The sequence below is a fragment of the Tenrec ecaudatus genome, chromosome 3, assembly GCF_050624435.1.
Source record: "Tenrec ecaudatus isolate mTenEca1 chromosome 3, mTenEca1.hap1, whole genome shotgun sequence".
NCBI lineage: Eukaryota > Metazoa > Chordata > Mammalia > Afrosoricida > Tenrecidae > Tenrec > Tenrec ecaudatus.
Window position 1 is genome coordinate 96,846,134 of NC_134532.1, and position 26,089 is coordinate 96,872,222.

General features: G+C 37.0%; 1 protein-coding gene across 2 annotated transcripts in view; it reads right to left on the minus strand.

The window, feature by feature from the left end:
* ADAD1 (adenosine deaminase domain containing 1) overlaps positions 1 to 26,089 on the minus strand; it is a 54,284-nt gene that overhangs the window by 22,680 nt on the left and 5,515 nt on the right. For both annotated transcript variants that reach the window (XM_075544828.1, XM_075544827.1), the window contains exons 3-6: positions 25,840 to 26,007; positions 24,667 to 24,735; positions 13,069 to 13,194; positions 742 to 865 (exon numbers count right to left, since the gene is read on the minus strand). In XM_075544828.1, coding sequence (XP_075400943.1) covers positions 742 to 865; positions 13,069 to 13,194; positions 24,667 to 24,735; positions 25,840 to 26,007 — 487 coding nt within the window. The remainder of the gene's footprint in view (positions 1 to 741; positions 866 to 13,068; positions 13,195 to 24,666; positions 24,736 to 25,839; positions 26,008 to 26,089) is intronic.

Consider the following 26,089-nt stretch of genomic DNA (forward strand, 5'->3'; position numbering starts at 1 on the left):
TTCATTCAACTGGATCTCAGCCTACCTTGTGACCTACCTTAAAGTATTCATCTTTATTACTAAACTCCCATTTCATATTAGAGTCTTCGACTGTCATATCCTGCAAATGGCTTCTCTGGTAGGTCCCATTTTTCAGCTTCTGCCCTTTTTTAAAGGCAGTTCTGCTCCCAGCCACTCAGGTAAAAACCCAACCTTGCCTTCCTCCTATCCCCGCCTCTCCCCAACCCCCTGGCAAAACGACAACTACAACAAATACTGTAGTTCCTGATCTTCAGTGGTTTTGAAGAGAAAAATACACAAAACACTGAAAACCGTAACTTGAATTAAGGCCATGAGAAGTAGATATACTGAAAGTCTATAATGAATTAAATCAAGGACTTATTAAGAAAACTGTGATTTTAAGATGTAATAAACTCTTATTGGAAACATGTAATAAATTAATCAGTAGTCTATAAAAGGTCAAACGTTGGAAGAAATAAACAGGCAACTTTAAATAGGTCAAATAATAAGCACAAAAGGAGCTTAACACCATAGACTTCCCAAATAACTTCAGATTCTCTTTTAAAGATATTAAAAACACATGTTTGAAGTACAAGGAAAATTTTTTAAAGTTTGTGAAAAAATACCATTATCTTTTAATTCCACTTTACACAAACTACTTGAAGTTCTCTCATATTTCAGGGGAAAATAATATAATTTTACTCTTAAAGTCAAAGAAGACAGCAAAAACAAGTAGATTACCTAAGAAGAGACCTTCTTGCTGTAACAACAGCATGAGTGTCATGCAACACTCTTCCATTTGGCTTAATGCACTGACTGTAATTGTATTCACCTGTACCTAAAGCTACAACTTCATGTTGTCCAGCTGGTGGTCAGGGGAAAAAAAAAAGAAGGTAAACAGGTTATTTTGACTTTTCACTTCCCTATGTTCAACCTCTATCCCACTATTTTCAAATTAACCAGAAAAATAAAGAACAGTTTCATATCATCAAACAAGTTTAAGCTTGCTAAGAAACAAAAATTCTTAAGTATGTAACTTATGAAAATGCCCACAAATTGGGATAATGGAGCTAATGCAAAATAGGGAAAACATTATCTAATAAAGACCAAACTATCTGCATAACCACGCCTTAAAATCATTAAGAGGCATGGGAACAGGAGGAGAGAGCTAAAGAGTATACCACTCAAAAAATTAGCATATGCAAACCCTAGGTGAAATCAGAAGACAGGTGTAGCTGGTCCAATAAGCTGGGAGGAATGTGAGTGTAAAATGGCAGTTCTCAACCTGTGAGTCGCCACCCCGTTGGGTGGATCCAATGACCCTTTCACAGGGATCACGATTCATAACAGTAGCAAAATGACATTTATGAAGTAGCAACAACAATACTTTTATGGTTGGGGGTGTCACCACAACATGAACTGTATTAAAGGGTTGCGGCATTAGGAAGGTTGAGAACCACTGTTGTAAACGGAGTGGTATAAGGTTTGAGAGAGAGATGATGGTAAATTATAAGAACTTTATGGATTTTCCCTGAGAGGCTACTGGGACGCTACAGACGGGAGCAAATATCAACAAGAAAAAAACACATCACCTCGGGTTATATATGAACATCATTCCTCTATGTGGAGATTACCACATGGAAGGGTCAAGAGCTCAAATAAGAGAGCTATCACAGTAGTCCAAGTAAATGCTAAATTGCTGCTGTGTGTACCACTGAATCCGCCGAGACACATGCCATCTTATGCACAGTAGAAAACATTCAGGGACCTGAACCGCCTTCACAAGCGTTCTTATGTTTGAGCCCATTGTTCCAGCAACAAGAGTTGAATAGTGACAGTTAAATTGAAAGGGATGATCAGGTGAGACTGAATTTGGGGATATAAACATTAGAGACAACTCCAGTGAGTTAAGAGATAAATAGTAATGGATTGCTAGTAGAACATTGGTTTGACTGAATGTCATTTGCTAAAATGGAAAGAGCTGGAGAACTAGATGGAGAAAAGCTGCTTTCTCAATATTCAAATCCAAGGTACTTATAAGCTGTCAAAAGAATATGCCATTCTGGAACTCAGAGAATGATAGATTCTAAATGATATACTAAAGGTATCATTGAATGACGCAAGAAGTATCCAAAGATGGAGGAAAGAAAACACTGAATCATTGTACCAAAAAGAACCAGTCAACATTCCACCATTTCAGGAAGCAGCATTTGAACAAGAACCAATTGGTGAAGGATGAAGTTCAAGATGAATTGAGTATTGTGGGGAGAGGTCAGATGCTTACAGACATCCTCCCTGAAGTCAGTCACCAGACTACAGTAGGCCCTGCTTCCTGCTGCTGGGGACAATGGACTACTTCTCCCTGAGGTTTGTGACCATTAGCTTGGTCCTGTAGGTGGGGTTTACACCTTACTGCTAATGGTTCTTATGGAGATCCAGAGAACAGATCAAACTGGTGGCTAGTGACATCCAAATTTTAGCAGAACATCCTGAATCTAGGATCCACCCATCTTGTCACATGTATATCCCCAATTCCTCTTCCTATCACGTGCATATCCCTAAATTGTCCTCATTGCTGTAGAACCTATAGTGCACCCCCTTCCTCTGATGTATGTCTTTACCTGTAATTAGTGGGCTTGCACGCCCCCAAAGGTATACAGGCCTGAGTCAGTAAGAGATCTCTCAGCTCCTCCCTTGACTTCATGTTGGCTACCCACTCCTCTCTTGCTCTCCTGTTCCCTTTCCCCTTGTCCTCCCCTTCCCTTCCTCCTCTCTCCATGTGGACCACCAAGCGGGGCTTAGGTGAGCATTGCTACCATGAAATGTGTCTGACTCCATTATTTCAATCTCTTTTCTCTCTCATGCTCTCGCTGACTTTAATATACATATATCTCAAACATACAATTGTGCCTATCACACCTGTGATTAGTGGTGGGGGACTGGCACCCCCTCTAACTGCAGAGTAATTAGCCAAAAACAAGGTCCTGGAATTGATGGAATATTAATTGAAATGTTTCAAATGATGAAATCTTGGAAGCACTCACTAAGTCTATGCCAGGAAACATGAAAGACAGCTAGCTGGTCAACTGACTGGAAGATCCCTGTTTGTACCCATTCCAAAGAAATATGACCCCACAGAAAGCTCAAATATTTTGCTTGAAATGAAATTGTTTCTAAAGGCTCCAAGTCCATTTATTTCCTTTTCCTTTTTTTTAGCCACCCATACTACTGCCAAGGGGCAAGGAATCTGGAGGGTTTACTTTTTTGTTTTTTACAGAAACACATTATTATTACACAGTTCATCTCAAGAAATGAAATCAAGAGCCTGATAAGCCCTCCATGTATGTGGTTCTTTCTCCCCACTCCCCTCAATTTCCTATCCTTCCCCTCTCCCTGTGGCCACCTCCTACTCATCAGTCTTGTCTTTTGGCGTGCAAACCATATTTGATTTTATTTACAATAATGGTATTATTAAATCTTTGTAAGATTGACTTAGTTTGATTAAAAAATGTTCTATAGATTTCTTCACGTCTTCAATAAGAGTTGTCATGGCTTTTATTTGATGCATAATATCCCATTGTACAGAAGTACCAGTGTATTTATTCCTCTACAGTTGGTATTTTCTTTTATTATGGAAGTTGCTACACTAAACACAGGGGTGCATTTGTGCTTCTACTGTGTTCTTTTATTTTGGTTATATAATCATTAGGAAAATTGCTGGTTCATACTTGTATTTGCCCACAGTGGTTGTACAGTCTCACAAGAAATGTAAAAGCATTCAGATCCCTCTGCATCTTCTCTAGCATTTGGTTTTAACTTTGCTAAACATCAGTGTGAGGTGGTATCTCAGTTTTATGTTTTCTCTATCACTAAGGAATGTGAACATTTCTCCATATGGCTGGCGGCTGCCTGAATGTTGTCTTTGTAGATTGTCTATTCATGTCCTGTGACTTTGTTTTTTTTGATTGGGCTATTTATATTTTTCTTAAGATTATGTTGTTTTCTTGAGATTTTGGAGATCAGCCCTTTATCTGATGTAGTACTGCTGAGTACTTTTTCCCGAGGTAGTAGGTTCTGTTGATTCTTATAATGAAGTTTTCAATATACATAAAATGTCCTTTTTACTAGGTCCTAGTTCTTTATGTTCTATAGGGTGGATATTTTTCATTATGTTTTGTAGTAGTATGTTTATGCTTTGCATTAGGGTCATCAAATTTCTCACTATTTTCTCATTGATGCTTTTTTATAGTTGTGTGGTTTTTATTTAGGTTATTGTTCCATCTTGAGTTTTTGTATATGGTTTACGGTATGGGCTGTTGTGTTGTTTTTCAGGTAAAGATCCAGTTTTCCAGCACCACTTGTTAAAAAGGCTGCCTTACCCATTTGTTTTTAGTTCTTTACCAAAGATTAGGTGTCCATATACACTTGGTTAATTCTAGTTCTTTGGTTCTTGTACCTGTCCTAGGATGGTTTGATTACCATGGCTATATAATAGGCTTTAAAATCCAGGCATTACAGCCAGGCACCATCACATTTCCTTATGTACCTATTTTGTATTCATAAATTGCGTTGCAAAGGTGAGCATCACAGAATGCCAGATTATAAGAACAGTGTTCTTAGGTTGAGGGAGTACTTGAGTAGAAGCCCATTGTCTGTCTGCTACCTTAATACTTAAAATATGAATGTGTACATAGATCTATTTTCCCAGTTATATATTATGTACATTCCTGTATTTAGACCTCTATAAATGTCCTTTGCCTCCTAGTTCTTTCCTCTAGTCCCACAATCATATTCAGCCTTCATTTGGGTATATTAATTCCTCTTGGTTACATTGCTCTTAATCAAGCCCTACCAGGCATCCTATACCCTCATTGCCATCTATTTTAGATCAGTTGTTGTTCCCTTGTCCTTGGGTTGGTTGGTATCCCCATTCTCCACCCCTACCCCAGACAGTTGATCCCACTGTTTTCTCCTCTGGATTGTTTATCCTATCTTATATAGACATGCAAAGACAATAATAAGCACAATAATACAAGACAGAGCAAAACAAAGCAACCTAACAACAACAAAAAAACCAGAACAAAAACCACCACCACCAGATATAGCATCTGGGGTCTTAAAGGTTCGAAGATAAACAAATGGCCATCTAGCTGATAAGAGCAAAGTCCACATGGAAGAAGCACACCAGCCTGTGTGATCATGAGGTGTGTCGACAGGATCAGGGATCAGCCATCCAAGACCCTGTACACAAAATCCTATCAATGTGAATGTGAGGGGGAGTGCAGAGTGGAGACCCAAAGCCCGTCTGTAGACAATTGGACATCCCGTCAGAAGGGCCACAAGGAAGAAACGTACCAGTCAGCAAGCAGTATAGCACTAATAAAACACACGTTCCTCTAGTTCTTTAATGCTTTATCCCCGCTCCTTTCATGACCCCAACTAATAAATCTGGATAGACCAAAGCATGTACACGGGTACAGTTAAGAGCTGGAAACGCAGGGACTCCAGGTCAGATAAACACCTTAGGGGCAATAATGAGTGTAGCCATACCAGGAAGGTAATGGGAAGGTGGGGGGAGCAAAGGGTCACCAATCACAATGATCCACATATAACCCCATTCCCAGGGGGCTGAACAACAAAGTGGATGAAAAGTGACATCAATGTTAAGACATGGAAAAAATGTATAAATTATCAAGGGTTCATGAGGGAGGGGTAAGGGAGAAATGGGCTAATACCAAGGATTGAAGTACAAAGAAAATTATGACAACATATCTACAAATGTACTTGACACAATGTATTGTATAGATTGTGATAAGGGTTGTATGAGCCCCAAGTACAATGATTAAAAAATGTTCTACTGTAGAGCCTCTGATTTTACATATATGGGTATTATATTGAATATAAGACGTTTTGTTTTATCCCTTTTACACATTTTATCATGTTGCATTGTATCAAATTGCTTCTTCTGCATTAATTGATAATTATATGGCTCTTGTTTATTTTGCTGTGATAAATCATATTCTATTAAACTATCTTTCCATATTTGTTATATCACTTGTGACATTTTTGATGCTTTATTGAATTGTTGGCTAGGATTTTATTGAAGATCTTGGTGTCTATATTCCTTACAGCTATTTGTAATTTTGTAATTATTTGTAATTTTGAATTCTGGCAATGTCTCTGCTTTACTTCAGTATCAGTTATAGTTGCTTCATAAAATGAGTTTCATTGTGTATTGCACATTTACATACTGTGAAGTTGATAAAATTGGTATTTTCTCTAAATTACTGATAAATTTCCAAGTGAAAGGTCCCCTTCTGGACCTAGACTTTTTGATGCTGGAAGTTTTAATCCCTAAGTCTCTTGTTTTATGGGTATGGTATTTTCTACATCATTCAGTGGTAATTTAGGTAAATGATGCATTTTTAGCAATACTGTGTTTATTTTTCCCCATTCTGGTTCTGTTGTGATACCATACATTTGATATTCTTATTTGTTGAAGTTTTTTCCTCACTATTTTCCTGTTAGGTTTCTCAATTTTAAAAATCTTTTTAAGGAACCAACTTCATCGTGTAGCTCTTAAAATTTTCTGAATCACTGATTTGTGCCCTTATCTTTTTCTTCTAGGATCTGATGGTTTGTTTTGCAGCACTTTTCCCAATTGCTGAAGTTGATGTATTAAGGTTTATTTTACTTTTTTCTGCCTTATTGCTATGTGCAGTTATTGTCATAAACTATCACTGAGTACTGCTTTTGCTGTATCCCATAGGTTTGACAGGTGGTATTTTTGTTCTCATTTATTTTAAGGAATCTGCTGGTTATTTCTTTAGCTACCCAGTGGTTAAGAAAAGTGTTGTTCAATTTCCACAAATTTGATTTTTTGGAGTTTATCATTCTATGGTTAATTTCTAATATTATGGTAAATACCCAAATTCAGGATGTGGCACAATAATTTATAAGTTATCAAGGACTCGTGAGGGAAGGGGGAGCAGGGAGGGAGGGGGAAAAAAGAGGACCTGATGCTAAGGGTTTAAGTGGAGAGCAAATGCTTTGAGAATGATGAGGGCAATGAATGTACAAGGGTGCTTTACACAACTGATGTATGTATGGACTGTGATGAGTTGTATGAGCCCCTAATAAAACGTTTTAAAAAAAGAAGGCCCACATTACAGAACTATTGATAGTTCTATAGATGCAGAGGTTTAGGCAAAATTCAGAATGTAGCCTTAAGATTGTGAATTCCCACTAAAACTACAGCTCAGTAGAGGGACATGTCTGATCAGGGCACACAGGAGCAAATGAAGAGGCAGGGAGAGTGTGTGGAACACATCCTGGCCCACCAAGCCCTGAGGATGATATTCCTCCTCAGAGCAGTCAATGCACAGAGAGGACCAAGGGCCGCCCCCCTCCCACCCCCATGAGACACATCATCCCTCACAGACCCATAGCTCTACGGGGACAACACTGGAGACACAGTGCAGGAATTGTGCCTGATTAGACCCACCATACCGAGGGAAAACACTACAGGCATGCAACAGAACAGCAAGGGGAGCAGAGCAATGGAAGTCCCCAGGGAAAACCAAAAATAGATTTGGGGGCTCAGACTTGACACCGTCAGACTTGACCAGAAAACACTACTAAAGGTCAACAGACCTTGAACTACTCATTTATAGGCTTATTTTTGGCCACTTTGTTTTCTTTTGTTTTGCTTTGTCTTGTTTTTGTGCATACTATTACCTCTGCATGTTTATCTAGTTAAAATAGGATAAACAATCTAGAGGAAACAATGGACCGATGGTTCTAGGGGGACATGGGAGAGTGGGAGGTGGGGGAAAGGAAGTAGAAAGGGAATTAGTGGCCTAAAACTGATGGTGAGGAGAGTGTAGGAGGCCTGGTAAGGGCTTAATCTAGGGAAATATAACCAAGGAATGACTGAAACTCAAATGAAGGCTGAACATGATAGTGGGACAAGAATAAAGTAAAATAGAGGAAAGAACTAGGAAGTAAAGGGCATTTATAGAATTCTAAGTACAGGCATGTACATATGTAAATACACTTTTGATAGAGAAATAGGTCTATGTACATTTATTTATAGGTTTAGTATTAAGGTAGCAGATGGACATTGGGCCTCTACTCAAGTACACCCTCAATGCAGGAACACTTTGTTCTATTAACCTGTCATTCCATGATGCTCACATTCCCTACACAATTGCTGAAGATAAAGCGAGTGCATAAGCAAATGTGAAGAAAGTGGATGGAGCCCGGCTATCAAAAGACATAGTGTCTGAGGTCTTAAAGGCTTGAAGATAAACAAGCGGCCATCTAGCTGAGAAGCAAAAGAACCCATACGGAAGCAGCACACCAGCCTCTGTGATCACAAGGTGTCAATAGGATCACGTATCAGGCATCAAAGACCCAGGACAAAAACATACCATTGTGAATGAGGGGGGAGTATGGAGTGGAGGTCCAAAGTCCTTATGTAGGCACCTGGACATACCCTTACAGAAGGGTTGTGAGGAGGGGAGGAGACGAGCCAGCCAGGGGACAGTAAAGCACTGATGAAACAAACAACTTTTCCCTACTTCTTCAATGCTTTCTCCCACCAACTATCATGACCCCAAATCTATCTTACAAATCTGACCAGACCAGAGCATGTACACAGGTACAGATAAGAGCTGGAAACACAGGGAATCTAGGACAGTTAAACCCCTCAGGACCAATATTAAGAACAGCCATACCAGGAGGGTAAGGGGAAGGTGGGGAAATAGGGGGAACTGATCACAATGATCTACTATAAGCCCCTCCCAGGGGAATGGACAGCAGAAAAGAGGATGAAGGGAGACATCAGTGTAATACATGAAAAAATACTAATTTATAAATTATCAAGGGTTCATGAGGGAGGGCTTGTGGGGAGGGAAGGAAAGAAACTGAGGAGCTGATACCAAAAGTTCAAGTAGAGCTTGACTTCTGTGCTTGACACAATAGATGGATGTATGGATTGTGATAAGAGTTGTATGAGGCCCCCAATAAAATGATTAAAAAAAAAGAAAACTTGTGAATTCCGGATTTCTTCATTGTGCTGATGAGGAACTTGTATGTGGAATCAGAGGCAGCTGTGCGAACAGAACAAAGGAATATTACATGGTTTAAAATCAGGAATTCATCAGGGCTGTATCTCTCACCATACTTATTCAATCCAAGTGCCAAGCCAATAATCTGAGAAACTGGAGCAGAAGAATGCCACATTGGGATTGCTGAATCCCAGGAAAATGTAAGGCACTTGCTGATGAAGAGCAAGATTGCCTTCAGTATGCACATCACCTCAATAAAAGACCAAAATCCTTAAAAACCAAACAGTAGGTAACATTATGATAAATGGAGGAACTGTGACGTTATCAAATATTTTGTCTTGCTTGGATCCACAATCCATACTCATGGAAGTAGCAGTCAAGAGATCAAAAGATGTGTTACATTGGGTAAATCTGCCGCACAGGACATCGTTAGAGGACTGAAAGCATAAAGGTTAAAGACTAAGGTGCAACTTATTCAAGCCATGGTACTTTCTTTTTGGAGTGAGATATTAGTGTTTTTTATTGTTCTCTAATTTCCTCCCCCCAAACCATTTTATTAAGCGCTAATACAGGTATATCGTTCCATAGTCCAATCACATCAAGCAGTATTGTACCATTACTACCATACCAGTTACAAAACATTCTCTTCTTTAAATCCTTTGCATCAGCTCCCTTTTTACCCCCACACCCTCCTCTCCGCCACCACCACCAGAAACCCTACTTCTCTTTGCGCTCTCTATAGATTTACCATTCCTTGGGTTCATATACTGAAAACTATGTAACAAAAATCCAAGAGGATCAACCCCCAATGACAAAATACAAAATCTGAGATAAACCCAATATGATCAAAAAACAAAATACAGAAAATGTTGAAAACCAGATCAGTTCTAATGTGCAACAAAGGTGGGGTTAACTGACAAAGGTTTTAACCATTCAAGTTAGGTAGTTAGGTTTTTCTTTTTTATTTTCTGTAGTCATATTTCCAAAACCCTTGTTTGGTAACAGTTTCTTCCCGTCCCTCCATTATAGAGGGAGATCACTGGAGGCTAATTTTGTACGGAGATCTCTCATAAATGTATCTTGGGTTCCCACTGTCATCCATAGCCATCTGCAAATCAGAATCTGTTTCAAGCCATGGAATTTTCAAGCACGTCAAATGCATGTGAAAGATGGACACAGAATAAGGAAGAGTGAAGAATAAAGTATGTATTTGAATTATGGTTCTGGTAAAGAATACGGAAAAGTACCATGGACTATCAAAAGGATGAACAGAACTGTCTTGGAAGAAATACAACCAGAATGCTCCTTCAAGGAAGGCATGACGAGACTTTGTCTCAAGTACTTTGGACATATTTTGAGGAGAGCATGAGTCCTAGGAGAACATTCTACTTGGCAGAGGGCAGCAAGAGAGTAAAGTCCTTTACAAGAGGATGCAAAAATGGGCTCAAACGTAGTAATGACAATGCAGAACTAAGCAGTGTTTTGTTTTATTGCACACGGTGGAAGTGAGTCGCAACTGCATGTACAGCACCTGTTAACTATGAGAACACATTTCTGTTTGTTAAGCTATCCACTCATGGTATTTGTTACGGTAGTTTTAGGCAAGACAGTAATAAACCAAAGCCTACAGCTATCTAGGTTGACTCTCATTCGATACAGGAACCCTATGTAAGGTTGCCAAGACTGTGAACCTTAATGGGAGCAGAGAGGCTCAGATTTCCCCAATGGAGATGCTGTGGGTTTCAATTCCCGACTTGTGGTTAGTAGTACAGTGCTTATACTACTGCTACACCAGGCTGAAGACAGTAGTGGGCAGAGAGTAGTAGGAAGCTAACCTGTAATTAAGAGTGAGCACAACTGAGTATCAAAAAAATTTTTTTATGATGTGTGGTTATAAAGCAAAATAAAGAATGCTATTGGTCTTAAGTGTATGGAAGCATGGCTTTAAAGGACGGTTTCTTCTTTCTTTTTTTAAGAGGGTTTCTTTACTTGGTTTTATGTTGAAATTTTGAGAAGCCAGGCATCCTTAAATATTGGAAATGAAAGCAAATATTATTCAGGAACACCTTAGCACTGACTCTGCTTTTGTCGAAGTCAGAGTGTGGCCCTATAAATGCTGGACTTGATTCAAGAACTAGATACTTATAAATCTTCCCTTAAATAGAATTGCATATTGTCAGTGTAAATTCTTTAACAGTGATACAAACTCTAGGTTATAAAGCTAATGATGTAGCCAAGAACAGCTTGATCTAGAGAGCAGCAGAGAGTTTGGTAATGCAGTGAAAAAGAGGATATAACCAAATGACAAAATTCGTCAAGACATAACAAGGAATGAAATTAGCACTTGAGAGACTCTTTCACCTTTGAACAGTTAAGACAGCTGATACAAATGCATCAAAGTATATAGATCTGGTGGCAGGGAATAAAAGAAGTGTTACAATTTTGTAGACCTAATTAAAAATTATGGAGTAAGGTCATTAGTTGAGAGAGAGGATGAGAAGTTATGAGATAGGTTCTGATTTTCTGTAAGTATAATGTTCTCATTTTTAAAGAAAATTTTAAAAGGATGATTTAGCAATCACAAGAATATGACTAAACCTACTGGCGTATACGTTAGCTGGACTCTGAGGATACCTATTTGAGATTGATGTTAATACTCCTTAAGGATGTACAGACTTTGTGTATTACTCTAGGAATGTTCATTTTACTTATCCCATAGGCATACTTCTGTTTTCTGAAAATAAATTATACTCCCTTTGTATCAAAGATCACACCAACTTCTCGCTTTCCTGTATATATGGATATGCTAATTCTTCTACATGAGCTTGAAGTGATTCCATAGTATTTTACTCACCCTTATATTTCCTACTAAAAAGCCTGTCAACCATTTGATACTGACTCACAGCGACTCTATTGGCTGGGTAGAAGTGACCCATAAGGTTTCCAAGGATGTGAATCTTAAAGAAGACTGCTCCATCTTTTTCTCATGGATCAGCCGGAGGGTTTGAACCACCAACCTTTTGGTTAGCAGTTGAGTTCTTTAACCATTATGTGACCAGGGTTCCTTGTGTTTCCTATTACTCATCTGCACTAGCAGTTTAAGAGTATGTCTTTGTCCCAGCCTTTTCCAGTTTCTTTCCTTCCATGCATTTTCTCATATTAGAAGGTCTCCTTTTTCTTTATCCAAACCTCATCAATCTTTAAAGTTTCAGCTTACGTCTTCACCTTGTCCAATGTCTTTACTTATCTTCTATTAATTCCCACACATTTTGAAGTACAGCAAACGTATTTTAACTTTTATCATCTTAAATTATTAAATGTATTTTCTCTTCCCACTTATAGCATCAGAATTAGAAGCAGGTAAAGGATTAAGTGAGGAGCAGGTGAGGGGTTGGATTAGTAACAAACTGTAGAATACCAAGTTGATGATCAAAATGTAAACCTCCACCTAATTTACAATAAAAATATATTTAAGGAACATGACCCAAATCTCATAGTGATTTCACATCATCCTTATCCAATTCAGCAATGAACCTAAAACAGCTACTCAAAGACTTGAGCTATAAACCCAGAATAATAAAGACAGTAAATAAAGGATAAAAATGTACTATGCAACATCTTAATATCTCCCCCAAACCTAGAGGTTTATGATTATCCACATTCTAATTTTTCTTTCTTGAAATTAAGAAAATATAATTTTACTTCCTCCTTCTCAATGCTTATAATGTTATTTCAGGTTGGTAGTAGTTTACAAAGAGTTATGGTTTAAATTCTTCAGAACTGTTACCTTTCTGAAGTTATCGTTCTTAGTATACTTTACCTCAACTTTTGGTAATGTTGAGAACTTTTATATTTAGTGACTCACACTTTCTTTTTTAAAAAAACCACTTCAAATCAATGCAGAACCACGTCAACAGGAACAAAGAAAGTGAAATATTACTGTAATTAAGGTAATGGTTTTTCTACAAATTACGACATTCCAAATATTTGGACTTACCTCTTTCAATTATAAAAGCAGCCAATGAATTACTACATTTCAGATATTCTGAATGATTAGAAATTAGTTGATTAAATGTTTCCTTAACAATCTGGGAAATCTTTGCATACTGAATCTGTCTCCCTTCTAGAAGAAAAAATCAAAAGCAATTATGAATTTGAAAGACATGCTTTCTCAGAAGCTGGCTCCTTATTATTTTTATTTCAATTTACAATGGAATGAGTTTAAGTCTTACAGAAATGGAATTTATAATATGCCATTAATGAAATTTTAAAGCATTCAAGTCTTAAAGAACAAGGTGCTTTAGTATTACATTCTAGAGTATTACTGATTTATAGGAGAGGGCTTCAAAAAGTTCATGGACAAATGGAATTGCCAGTTAATGGAATATTTTTCCTCTAATGTTTTGATGCTCATTTGTTGAATTTCGTCTGAAAAGATATCTAAACAATATGGGATAATTCCATGTGTGAAAGATAGACCCTCACAATGAAAGGCGAACAATATACCACTAAATGTCATTTTTTCACCCAAATAATTGTGACATTAAATATACTCCCTAGTATTTGCCCTGATGAAAATCACTGCAAATGGCTAAACATTTAGGCTTTTAATACTGCATGTTCCCATTAAAAAATGTCTGAAACTGAAAGAGAACGAACATAGTACTAAATTAAATAGAATTACCACAGGTAGTTTTTATACAAGAACATACATCAAATGTTACCCATGAAAGATCAGTAAAGAAACTTAAGAATAGAAAAGAAACTAGTGGTACCCCACTCCCTACCCGCCCACTATGACAATGGACCGTAATCACTCTTCACATCTGGAAATGAATTCATCTCCATGGCTCAATTTCCAGCAAAATAACGGGTATAACAGGGGAACAACACTAGTGAGGTATGTTCACCTTAAAACAATCAACCATTTAAGATCAAAAGGGCAGCATTTACCAGAGGACAAAGTTCAGATGGATTAGCCATGAAGGGGGAATGGAAACAGGAAGCATAGAGAAATGATGTTACATTGCGGGGATTTCAAGCAATGAGATGAAACAAAATTGCACCAACTTCTGAACAAAAATGTGATCTGTTCTTTAAATCTTTACCCAATTCACAATATAAAGTTTTTCAAATTAAATAAAGAACAAATCATAACTGCAGATTTCTATCATATATATCTATATTCATATATATAAAACAGAGCCTGAGCTTCTGGAGGAAGGTTCCATCTATTCATTGCTTTATAGTGTTATGCTTGTGTATACCTACTGAAGACCCATTGCTGTATGGGCTAAGAGGCTCCAGAATCACTTATTCCGGTATTTCTCAATGTTTGATTATAAACCACTAGTCATTTCTGTTGAATAGTGCTTGTTAGTCAGTCAAGTAGCCTGATTTCAACTTAATGCTTTCAGAGAAAATAAGTAATGAACTAAGTTTTCCCTTATTTATAGAATATACTTCAAAAGTATGATTAATTGTAATTTTGACAGAATTCTAATAATCATTACATTGTAAAAGGCACAGAAATAGTAAAAGTATAACACTAGTCAGTAGTCTGTTAATAGTCTACCTAGGTGTAATTCGTTTCAGCAGCTCATTTATGTATTTTTTTTGTTTATGAGGGAGGGTTCCTGATCTTTTAATTGATTTCCACTAACCTTTTGAAGTTCCCATGTATTTATATTAATATTGTTAATATTCTCTTCTTTGCAAAAATAATCACAAGAACAAAAAATGAAAGAAACATCACAAAGGTAAACCAAAATTCTTAAGAGAAAGCTGAATGAGCTTTTGGGGATTTTCTTTCATCTAATCACAAAGCCTACATTGTGGAAGTGCTAATTATTTCATGCTAATGGTATTAAAACCTCATGATATGGTATATAAATTGGATCTTGATCTTTATACAGTACAAAGAGTTCTTATCAATTTGGCTCTTTATCACCAAAATACCTATGATACAGTAGTTTCTATCTCCACTTAATGATTTTTTAATAATGTGTTTTTGTTCAGTTTTACTCTTTGGCAATAGTAAGATGAGGAGAAAAAACAACCCAGGGCTTTCTTCTCCCATAAAGACTTCTAGTCTGGAGGACTACCCTGTCCTACAGGATACGCTATCAGTTGGCATTGACTTGATTAGAGTTTGTGATTTTGGTTAATATGAGGATATACATTGAGAAGTCAATCTCAGAGGCAACCAATTTCTTATGGATATTTTATGTAATAATCTTTGTATATGTAAACACATAAATCAAAATCTGGGCACGCTAAGATACTTTTTTTGGCATTTACTTTCTCTTAGATATCACTCAAAGGCAGCCTCATTATTAAAATGGTTCCATAGACTGAATGTACTATAATTTACTTAACCATCCCCTCTGCAGTGATTAGGAGCCCTGGTAGTATAGTTGGTACACATTGGCCGCTAAACTGAAGGTTTAGTGGGGTTCACACTCACCAGCCACACCACAGGAAAAATATGAGGCTTCCCTGAAGTTTATAGCCTCAGAAACTCTATGAAGTTGAGTCAGAATTGACGCAAAGGCAGTAGATATGTTGCATTTATTTTGTGTTATGGTATTGGAAAAGTCATACTGAACTTTATAGTAACAAGAATTACGTTTGTGCCAAGGAAATGTTTTGCTACAGATTAAAAAGGTTGCACATAGATATCATGCACAAAATTTGGAAATTAACACTATACTTCTTGATCTTAATCCAAATTGAAAGTGGTAAGGAATGTTATGAATAAAACATTAGCAACTAACTCTACCTTGTATTGGCATGTATGTGGAAAGGAAAGGAGTAAGTGCAAGAACATGTCCCACACACTCATGTCGGTTGTTGAGATAATGGTCAAATTATTGGGAATGAAGAATGAGCAAAAACTACAACACAGATAATATCCATCAAGTTCATTTGATTTCAAGTTAATTTCACGCAAGGAGCCTTGGTGGTGTAGTGGTAGTGGGTTGTGCGTACTCCTCAAAGTCAATAAGGGTTCAAAACCACCAGCTGCTCCAAATGGAAAAAGAAAAAAAAAAGATGCTTCCTAATCCAGAAAAGATCTAAGTCTTGGAAACCCAGAAAAGCAGTTCTACTCTGTCCTGTTGGGTTGCTGTGAGTTGGAATCAGTTCTATGCAATGAAGATTTTTTTGTAATTTCATTTGATGTTTAGTGTCTTTAAAAAAATCAGAACAAAAATATCACTATTTTTAATGAAGACAGGTGATCTGATTGCATAAAAGTGATTTTTGCTCATCACTTGATTCTTTTCATTTGAAAGAACTACAAAAACATTTCTGGGCATATCTTTAAATCACATCCAAATGACAAAACTGAGTCCAGCTACTGCTCTATCTCTCAAATTGAAGTAATCAACATTATCAGCTCTTGAAAAGGCTATAGCTAGGAAACAAATCTTTTAAATGAGGGATAATTTTAGGTCTGTTTGTTAGGCCATGTTTGTTCTTCCATAAACAGAACTGAGGGCTCAAACTGTCCATCACAGTTGCTTAAGAATGCAAATGATACCATCCCTATTCTCTCATAAAACTATTAACTCCCAATTCACTGATTTGTGTTCATTTAAATTTTTATCTTCCTAAAATATCTGCTTACCTATTTAGTGATCAACAGCACCACACATTCTAGAAATATTTACATTATAACTCATGAGTAGGAATGCACCAAAACTTAAACAGAAGGAACTGAAAGTAAGGATCGTTTATTAAGCTCAGGGAATAATTTTAGCAAATGAGAAAAGTAGAACACGTATGTCCACGGAAAGTTTCAGTGTTAAGGCAATTTACTGGGAACCTTTTAAAAAAGTAATCACATGAATGACTGAATGAGAGTTTAAGACTGAAAAGGGAAGTTGTTACAATTTTTCCAGGATAACAATTTTAAGTCAAGACATACTATCATCACTTGGTTAGTGTTCACTTTTAAAACCTTCATTTCCAATGTTTCATCTGTATATACAGAATCTCAGAAGATCAGTATCAAGGGAAACCATTATTTGTAGGCATTTAATAGTGGGGGAGTCTGGGACTAGAGACTCAAGAGGTCTAAGTAATATTATTAACTATTCTCTTTGTTTACATCTCAACACTAAAAATGATTATATGCAGTCTTCTGGAAAAAGGAATACATGTATTAAGATTCAGTATACATTAGGAGACGCTATTTAAACAAATGATATGGATAGAAAACTGTATATTATCTAATCCATGATGTGACATGGAATGTTCTGCCATCATTGAGGTGCATGCCTATTTATGAAATGCTCTTAGAATTAGTGAAATACACTTGGAATATTATAGTTGTACTTTGCTGTGCTAAATTAGCTAAACAATGGAACAGAAACTCTAGGCTTTAACTGACTCAAATTATGTATGTACCAAATTACAACTGGAAGAGCTAAAACTATTTAAGGTCTTAAAATAGTCTCTAAATTCCGTTAAAGTATGATCAGCTATTTGTGGTTTTGTTCCACTTTCCATCTAAGCTCAATGTTTGAGGATCTAAGAATCTACCTAAGATTCAGAGCAGTGAAGGGAATATGGATCCGGAAATACAACAATTTATTGTTAACTTATTATGTAACTACTGCTTCAGGTTTTATCTTTAGTTGTGTAAGTTGCAAAGATATACTAAGCTCAGTCACCAACTGCTACACATTTATTGAAGAATATTATTAAAGACCAATAAAAATTAAACATTTCTAAGAAATAACAGTAATGCATGAAGAAACATTCACTTAATATGAAATTTCTAAATTCAAGCTTAGAAAAATTTGACATTTCCCCTAAAATCTTAGAATAGATTATTTTTAAAAAACTGACAAAGGTACAATAAAAGAGGCAATTCTCACACAGATGATAGAAATCTTTTATATGGTAAAGCTCTACTGGAAAGCAATTTAGCAATAAGTATCAAAAGTTTTAAAGCAATGGAGAACAAGGTTCATATGCTTTGACCCAGTAATTCCTCTTCTAGGAATCTGTACAAAGAAAAATAGGAAATGTAAAAGATTTATGTCCAAAGACATTAAAGACATTACTTATAATAGTAAATGCCTAGAAAGGATTTAAATGATCACTACTATTTTAATAGTAAAATACATTACAGTATAATTTATGGAATAGTTTTCAAATAACATGTATAAATACTCATGTTATATATAGAGGATTCAAAATCGTATGTGTGTAATATATATACATCCAATATACATCCAATATATGCTGAATTGTATATTTGTACATTTGTGCTTCATTCTGTTGTACATAAGAGTTGTTATGAGTCAATTTTGATACTAACAATTTGTATGTGTACAATTAATGTGTGTATATATACACATAAAATATAAATTAAGCAATTTAACCATGTAAATGTACTACTACCTTAGGATAAAGTTAAATGTTCTAAAGCAGCATATTCAACATGTTAAGAAAAATAGGAAGACAGGAAAATATACCTTACAATGATCAAAGTGATTGATCATTTGTGTTAATATTTTAAAATTCTGCTTTACCAGTCTCCAATTTTCTATAGGATTGTTTGACCAAAAATAAAGTGCTTTTCCCCCACCTTGACTGAAAAGGAGTATTACAGATTAGCGTAGTCCTGAGGATTCCTGGTGGCACAGTGGCTAAAGTCCTCGGGTGCAAAGGGACAGGTCAAACCCACCAATGTCTCTGTGGGAGACAAGTAGGGCCATCCGCTTCCATAAAGATTACAGCCCTGGAAACTCTATGAGGCCGTAGTACTTTGTCCTACTGGGTCACTATGAGTTGGACTTGACTTAAAGGTAATGGATTATAAACTAACCTGATATGAAACTGTTTTTGACCTAATATTTTCCAGAAAGTCCAACTGGAAACCATATGGTAGAATATACAGGCTGAAAGAATTGTCAACTCTATCTGGCCCACAGCAAAGTGTTCAGATCTGGTAGGTATTCTTTCTTCAAAAATGGTAAGTCCTTTTTGATCTCTGCACTTGAGAGTAATGTTTGCCTCCCTTTTCTGACCCTGGTGATGATGCTGGGTGAGGACTGGACTGTGAACTACGAAGTAAAATGGTTCACATCCACCAGCAATTCTGCGAGAAAAGAGAAAGCTGTCTGATTCTGTAAGATGTAGTCTTGGAAACCCTATAAAACAGTGGTTATCAACCTGTGGGTCGTAACCCCTTTCACAGTGTTGCATGATTCATAACAGTGACAAAATTAGTGATGAAGCAGCAATGAAAATAATTTTATGGTTGGGTGGTCAGCACAACATAGGAACTGTATTAAAGGGTTGCAGAATTAGGAAGGTTAAGAACCACTGCAAAGGGTAAGCGTCAAAATTGACTTAATGGCAGTGGATTTGTTTTGGCTTTGACTTTTCTGACACTTTACTTTTCATTTGAGACTATCAAACCCAACTCTATTCCTTTATTTCCTTTAAAAGTTACCATTAACAAAATAAGAAGCCCTGGTGGCATAGTGGTTGTAAGTAGGGCTGTGATTCATAAGGTCAGTAGTTTGAAACCACCAGCCACTCTGAGGGAGAAAGACAGGGCACTTTTTACTCCCATAAAGAGTTATAGTCTCAGATACTGTTATACCTGTGAGTAGAAAGGGGAAGCTCTTCCCTGTCCTATAGGGTCAGCATTGACTTGATGGCACTGAGTTAACAAAATGTTCTTTCTTCTATACAAACTATGGCCTGCTTTTCCATATTAATCTACTAATTGTCAATTTTACCACTTTACTGATTAAAAACACCCACCAACCCTGAAAGAAAAACCTGAGCTCTTTCCATATTAAGAGATCACTACTGAAAGACTCAGTGTTTCGTACTGTGGGGGCTTATGTGTCACTATGACGCTGGCAACTACGTCACTGGAATTTTAAATACCAGCAGACACCCTAGGAGAACAGTGTCCAGCAGACTTTCCAGACTAAGAACAGCCTATGAAGAAGAACAGACAGTCAGCTTCAGGAGAATTTGCCATCGAAAACCTTATGGAGCATAGAAACATCATCAGATCCTGAAAAGCTCATGAATAGAAGCAGAACACTGTCAGATGAGCCCCAGGTCAGAAGACATTCAAAATATGACTCAAAAGAACTGCATTCTCAAACCTGGGTCAATCATAATAATGCAGAAAGAGAACGGTCTTCCGGACCTTTAGTTCCTGCTGGAGCACAACTCAAAATTAGAAGTAACAGCTGAAAACATCAATTATGGAACAAACCCTCACTTGCTCCTATGTAAGTTCAGGATAAAACTGAAGAAAGGTAAAGGTCCATGAGAACAAAAATACAACCATGAGCATATCCCACCTGAATTTCAAGATCTTAAGAGATCTGATTATTAAACAAGACCTGATGAGCTGTGAGATATACAGAACAGCACTCATTAAGAAAGTAAATGGTCCTTAAGACAAAAAAAAGATCAAAGTTGATGTCAGAAAAAAATTCTGAAAATTGCTGTTAATCATGTAAGAAATCATGAGATCAAAAACTTAAAACATTTCAAAAGGCAGCTCAAAAAGACAAAAGTATTATAATGAAATGTGAAAAAACCTAGAGTTAGAAAACCAAACAGGAAGAACATGCTCAGCCTACCTTAAACTAAAAGAATCCAAGAAAAAAATTCAAGACTGTGGAGCTGACATACTGAAAGATCTAATGTGAATAATACAGAAATCATCAAAAGATGATGGAAAGGAACACTGTCACTAGATGAAAAATAACTATGAGGCAAGAACCAGTGGTACTAAAGGAAGGAGTTCAAGCTGCACTGGAAGCATTAGTTAAAACAAAGCTTTAGGAATTGATGGAATTCCAATTGAAATATTTCAGCGAGCTGATGAAACACTGGAAGCAATCACTTGTCTATGCCAGGAGATTTGGATGACAACTAACTCCTAGGCCAAATGATTGCAAGAGTCCAAAGAAAGGTAAATCATCAGAAAGAGCAAATTTATTAATGTCACATGCAAGTAAGATTGTGCTGACAATCATCCAACAACAGTTGCAGCAGTATACTGACCTAAGGTTCTGGCCAGAATCAGAGGAGGACATAAAATAAATATCATTGCTGCCGTCAGATGGATCGTGGCTCAAAAAAGAAAACATCAGAAAGATTTTTACTTGTGTTTTATTGACTATGCCAAGATATCTGGCTGTTTGAATCATAACCAAATATAGACAGTCTTTGAGAAGAGTAAGAACTACAGAACACTTCATTGTGGTCATGGGGAACTAGTCCATGGTTCAAGAGGCAGTTATGTGAACAGAAAAGGGGATACTGCATGGTTTAAATTCAGTAAAAGTGTGTGTCAGTGTTGAAATCTTTATTCAGACTATAAAGAAAGCTGGATCGTATGAAGAATGCAGCATCAGAATCAGAGGAAGGCTTATTAACAAACTGTGAGATGCAAATGGCTCAATCTTGCTTGCTGTAAATGAAAAAGATTTGAAGCACCTGCTGATTAAGATAAAGGATTGCAGCCTTCAGTATGGATTAGGATTCTATCTAAAGAATTCCCAAATCCTCACAACTGCACTACTAAGTAGCATGATGATAAATGGAGAACAAGTTGACACTGTCAAGGAATTTATTTCTCTTGGATCCCTAATCAAAAAATCAGCAATCAAAGGATGCACTGCATAGGTCAATGTGCTGCACAAGACCGCTTTAGAATGTTTAGCTAGATCAGAACATGTACAGTGGTACAGATAAGAGCTCGAAACACAGGAAATCCCAAACAGATACCACCCCCCACTCCGCCCAGCCCGCCCGCCAGGACCAATAATGAGAGCAGCAATACTAGGAGGCTAAGGGGAGGGGGATGGAGCTAAAGGGAACCAATCACAATAATTGATATATGGCCCACCCTCCTAGGGGGACAGACAGCAGAAAAGTGGGTGAAAGGAGACAGCAGTCAATTTAAGACATGAGAAAATGAAACGGAATAATTTATCAATTATCAAGGGGACATGGGGGAGTGAGGAAAAATAAAAAAGAGGGAGTGGATGCCAAGGGCTTCGGTATAAAGACAATGTTTTGAAAAAGATGGCAACATATGTACAGATATGTTTGACACGGTGGATATATGTATGGATTGTGTTAAGAGCTGTAAGAGCCCCCAATAATTTTTTTTTAATGTTGAAAGGCAAGATTACTTTTGAGGACTGAGGTGCATCTAACCCAAGCCATAGTATTTTCAATTGCCTCATATATTTGTGAAAGGTATATATTGAGTAAGAAAGAGTGGAGAGAAATGTATGCATTTTAATTATAGTGCTGGCAAAGAACACTGAAACTTACCATGGACTGCTTAAAGAACAAACAAGTCTTGTCTTGGAAGAAAGACAGCCGAAAAGCTCCTTGGAGGCATGGATGAGAAGACTCAAGTCTCCTGTACTTTGGCAATGTCAGGAAGACCAGTCCGTGGGAAAGGACAATATGCTTGGTAAAGCAGAGGGGCGGAGAAAAAAAGGAAGCCCCTCAAGTAGATGGACACTGTGGCAGCAACAATGAGTTCAAGCAGAAGATAAATTGTGAACATGGCACAGGGCTGGTTGGTGGTTCCTTCTGTTGAACATAGGGTAGCTAGGTATGGGAACCAACTTACAGCAGGTAACAACTACTTTAAGACTTATCCATCTTAGTTTCTTCATTCAACAGTTCCTTTTTCTGTTAGGTCTCATGAATATATGGAACTATTCAGGATTTTGTATTTTAGCTGTGCTTGTTTTCCCTTATCTCAGTGGTTCTCAACCTTCCTAATGCCGCGACCCTTTTATTGAAGTTCCTCATGTTGTAGTGACCCCCCACCATAAAATTATTTCGTTGCTACTTCATAATTGTCATTTTGCCACTGTTGTTAGTCAGGCGACCCCTGTGAAAGGGTTGTTTGACGCCCAAAGGGGTTGTGACCCAGAGGTTGAGAACTGCTGCCTTAGCTGGTCATTTCACTCTATGGTCCCACAAGAATTTGCAAGGCCTTTCTCTAAAATATAACAGAATTCAACTTTGTTTAATAGTAATTTCCAGTCTTGGAAAAATGGTTCCTTTTCTTTTATTGTAATTCTATAAACATTCTAAATTTGAGAATCTGAAACATGCCTACCATGTAGGCATGTTGAAATTAAGAATTAAAGTTATGTGTCTTTCAGCCTATTCACAATCTAGTGGGAAATTGACCGCCACTGGGCAGATACTGACTCACAGCAATCCTCTAAGACAACAGAACTGGCCCCTTGGGTTTTTGAGGCTATGAAATTTTGCCAGCACACAAAGTCATCTATCTTTCACCTGAAGAAGAGCTGTTGCAGTCGGACTGCTGTCCTTGCAGTTAACAGCCCACCATGTAACCCACTATGCCACAAAGGCTCCTTCTAATAGGAAGAGTAAAACAATAGTTGATATACTGTTCAATGTGCTGACATGTTACTAAAAAACCACCGCTGTTAAGTCAATTCTGACTCTTGGCAATCCTACAGGACAGAGTAAAATTGCTCCTTTGGGGTTCTAAGACTTTTAATTAAATTTTTACAAGTGCAGTGAGACTCATCTTTCTCCCCAGGAGTGGCTTATTGAGTTCCAACCCCAGACTTTTCACTTAGCAGCTGAATGTATAGCTCACTATACCACCAGGGCTCTTTGTTATATATAATAAACCAAAGTCAAACGCACTGCCATCAAATCAATTCTGCCTCATAGCAACCCTGTAGAGCAGGGTGGAACTACCTCTTTGAGTTTCTGATACTGTAACTCTTTACAGGAGTAGAAAGCCCAGTCTTATTCCCTCAGAGTGGCTGCTGGTTTCAAACTGCTGACCCTGAGGAAAGCAGCACAATGTATAACCACTAAGCCCCCAAGGTTCGTTTTAATGAGCGGTTAATATTTAATGAGCTCCTACCCCAGGTGGAGTTGTGGGTTACCTATTGGGCTGTCTACCCTAGTTTAAAATCAACAGTGATTCTGGGGGGAGGGGTGGTGACGACAACCACATAACTCCCATTAAATTTTATTTATAGTCTCGCCAATTCACAGGGACAGTTCTACCCTACCCTATAGGCTTGATATGAGTTGGAATCAACTTGATGGTAATTTCTTTTTTTAATTCTATGTGTCAAGCACTGATATAAGCACTTTATATTAATTTTTGGAATCCTCACCAGCCCTATGAGGTAATTATTATTTTCCCTATTTCATAGGTAAATTAGGCTGCACAGAGAACTAATGGATTTAAGGTCACATATAAGTAGTAACTTCAACTACAGTTGCAGTTTTCTTGGGCTTCAGTGGTATATTTACCGGCATTAAAAAGAAGGAAATGGATTATTTAAGATGGATCACCCAAATGCCCAACAATCATCAAGCAAAATCAATTATATGAATTAAAGAATCATCTCCTTATAGGAAAAAAGCTCGCTCTTCAATTACTTATTTCTGTCATTTTCTGTGACAGGTTTGAATGATAAAATGTTAATTTATATGATCATACCTATAATTAATCATTGCTTTTATAATTTTTAAGTTACTCTTAAAAAAGAACACCATGAAGGAATTTTCCTACCATAATGTATTTTTGAAACATATGCTGGTTCAGGTGAAATGACAGGTTCTGCAGGAATAGGAGGAGGACCTGTGAACAAAACATCACAGAGATTCCAACAGTTACTATTCTGTAATTAAAGAGTAATCCAGGAGTGATCACTTTTTCCAGTATACATCTGTCAGCTCTAACCCACCTAATGCTAACCCTTGATAAACATCTTGGCTATTTTTGAAATACCGTAGGCATATTTTCTGATCTTTTGATGCACTATAGAAAGATGAGGCTGAGTTCGTTCGTAAAGCCTCATCAAGCCCTGTAAACTCTTTGTAAGATTGCTGAGTTGGAACTGACTCAGTGGTGGGGTTGTCGAGTTGGTTTGATATATATAGCTTGCTTATAATTAAACATCCTTAAAAACTTTTAAAAGCGTATCCTAGATGCTTATAAACACTTTGCTACTTATAGTATAAAACACTTTATATTAATATTCTATTGAAAATGTAATTAAGTAAAAATTAGTATCATCAGTTATTTTGCCAGACAATTTCTTGAGCAATATTTAATTGCATACTTTCGAAGACTTCACAATTTGGTCCCCAATTTAGGGAGAACCTGGAAAGGGTGGGGGAAGCATAATAACCAAAGAGTTAAAAGAGATCCTAGAAATTTAAATGAAGACTATACAAAATTCACAAGGAAAATCTTTAAAGATTAGATGCACAACAGTAATTGCGTAATATGAATTAAATAGTTATAGGGAAAAAAACAAAAACAAATTTTTACTCAAGTCCTGGACAAATTATCAGAAATTTATTAACATAATGCTATCTTTTGCTGATAAAATATCCAAGAGCATTTTACCAAAAATTCACTGGCCTTGAGTTGATTCTGACTTACTGTGACCCTATAGAGGGGTTCCAAGGCTTCTAAGGGTTTATGGGAGGAGACAGCCTTAACTGTCTCTCATGGAGTAACTGTTGTGTTTGAACCTCTAACCTTGCAGTTAGCAGTCCAATGCTTACCTGAAAGGGCCACATGTTAGAAGTCAGCAAACAGACAGCAACAAAAGGAAATCATTCAAATCCTGAAACATTTTTAAGTTGTCAAGTAACTACTTTATTAGTTTCTTTTTGTCAATTACTCCAGAAAACTAGTATATTCTTCATATGCTGTATAATTAAAAATATTTACCTGATGTTTCTAAAATTCCTGGTTCAGGTTCATCCAATTGTAGAAGTTCATCAAGAGCCAGTTTTGCTGCATTGGATCGAGACTCCTTTTTATTTTGTCCTAGTCCAGTCTTGTATTGAATACCATCCACCACAGCACAAAAAGCAAAATATGGTCCCAAAACATTACCTTGAAAAAGAATTCAGAATGAATGCCATGATATGTCACAATATGTCTTAGGAAAAGTATATGGGAATAGTATATGGGGATT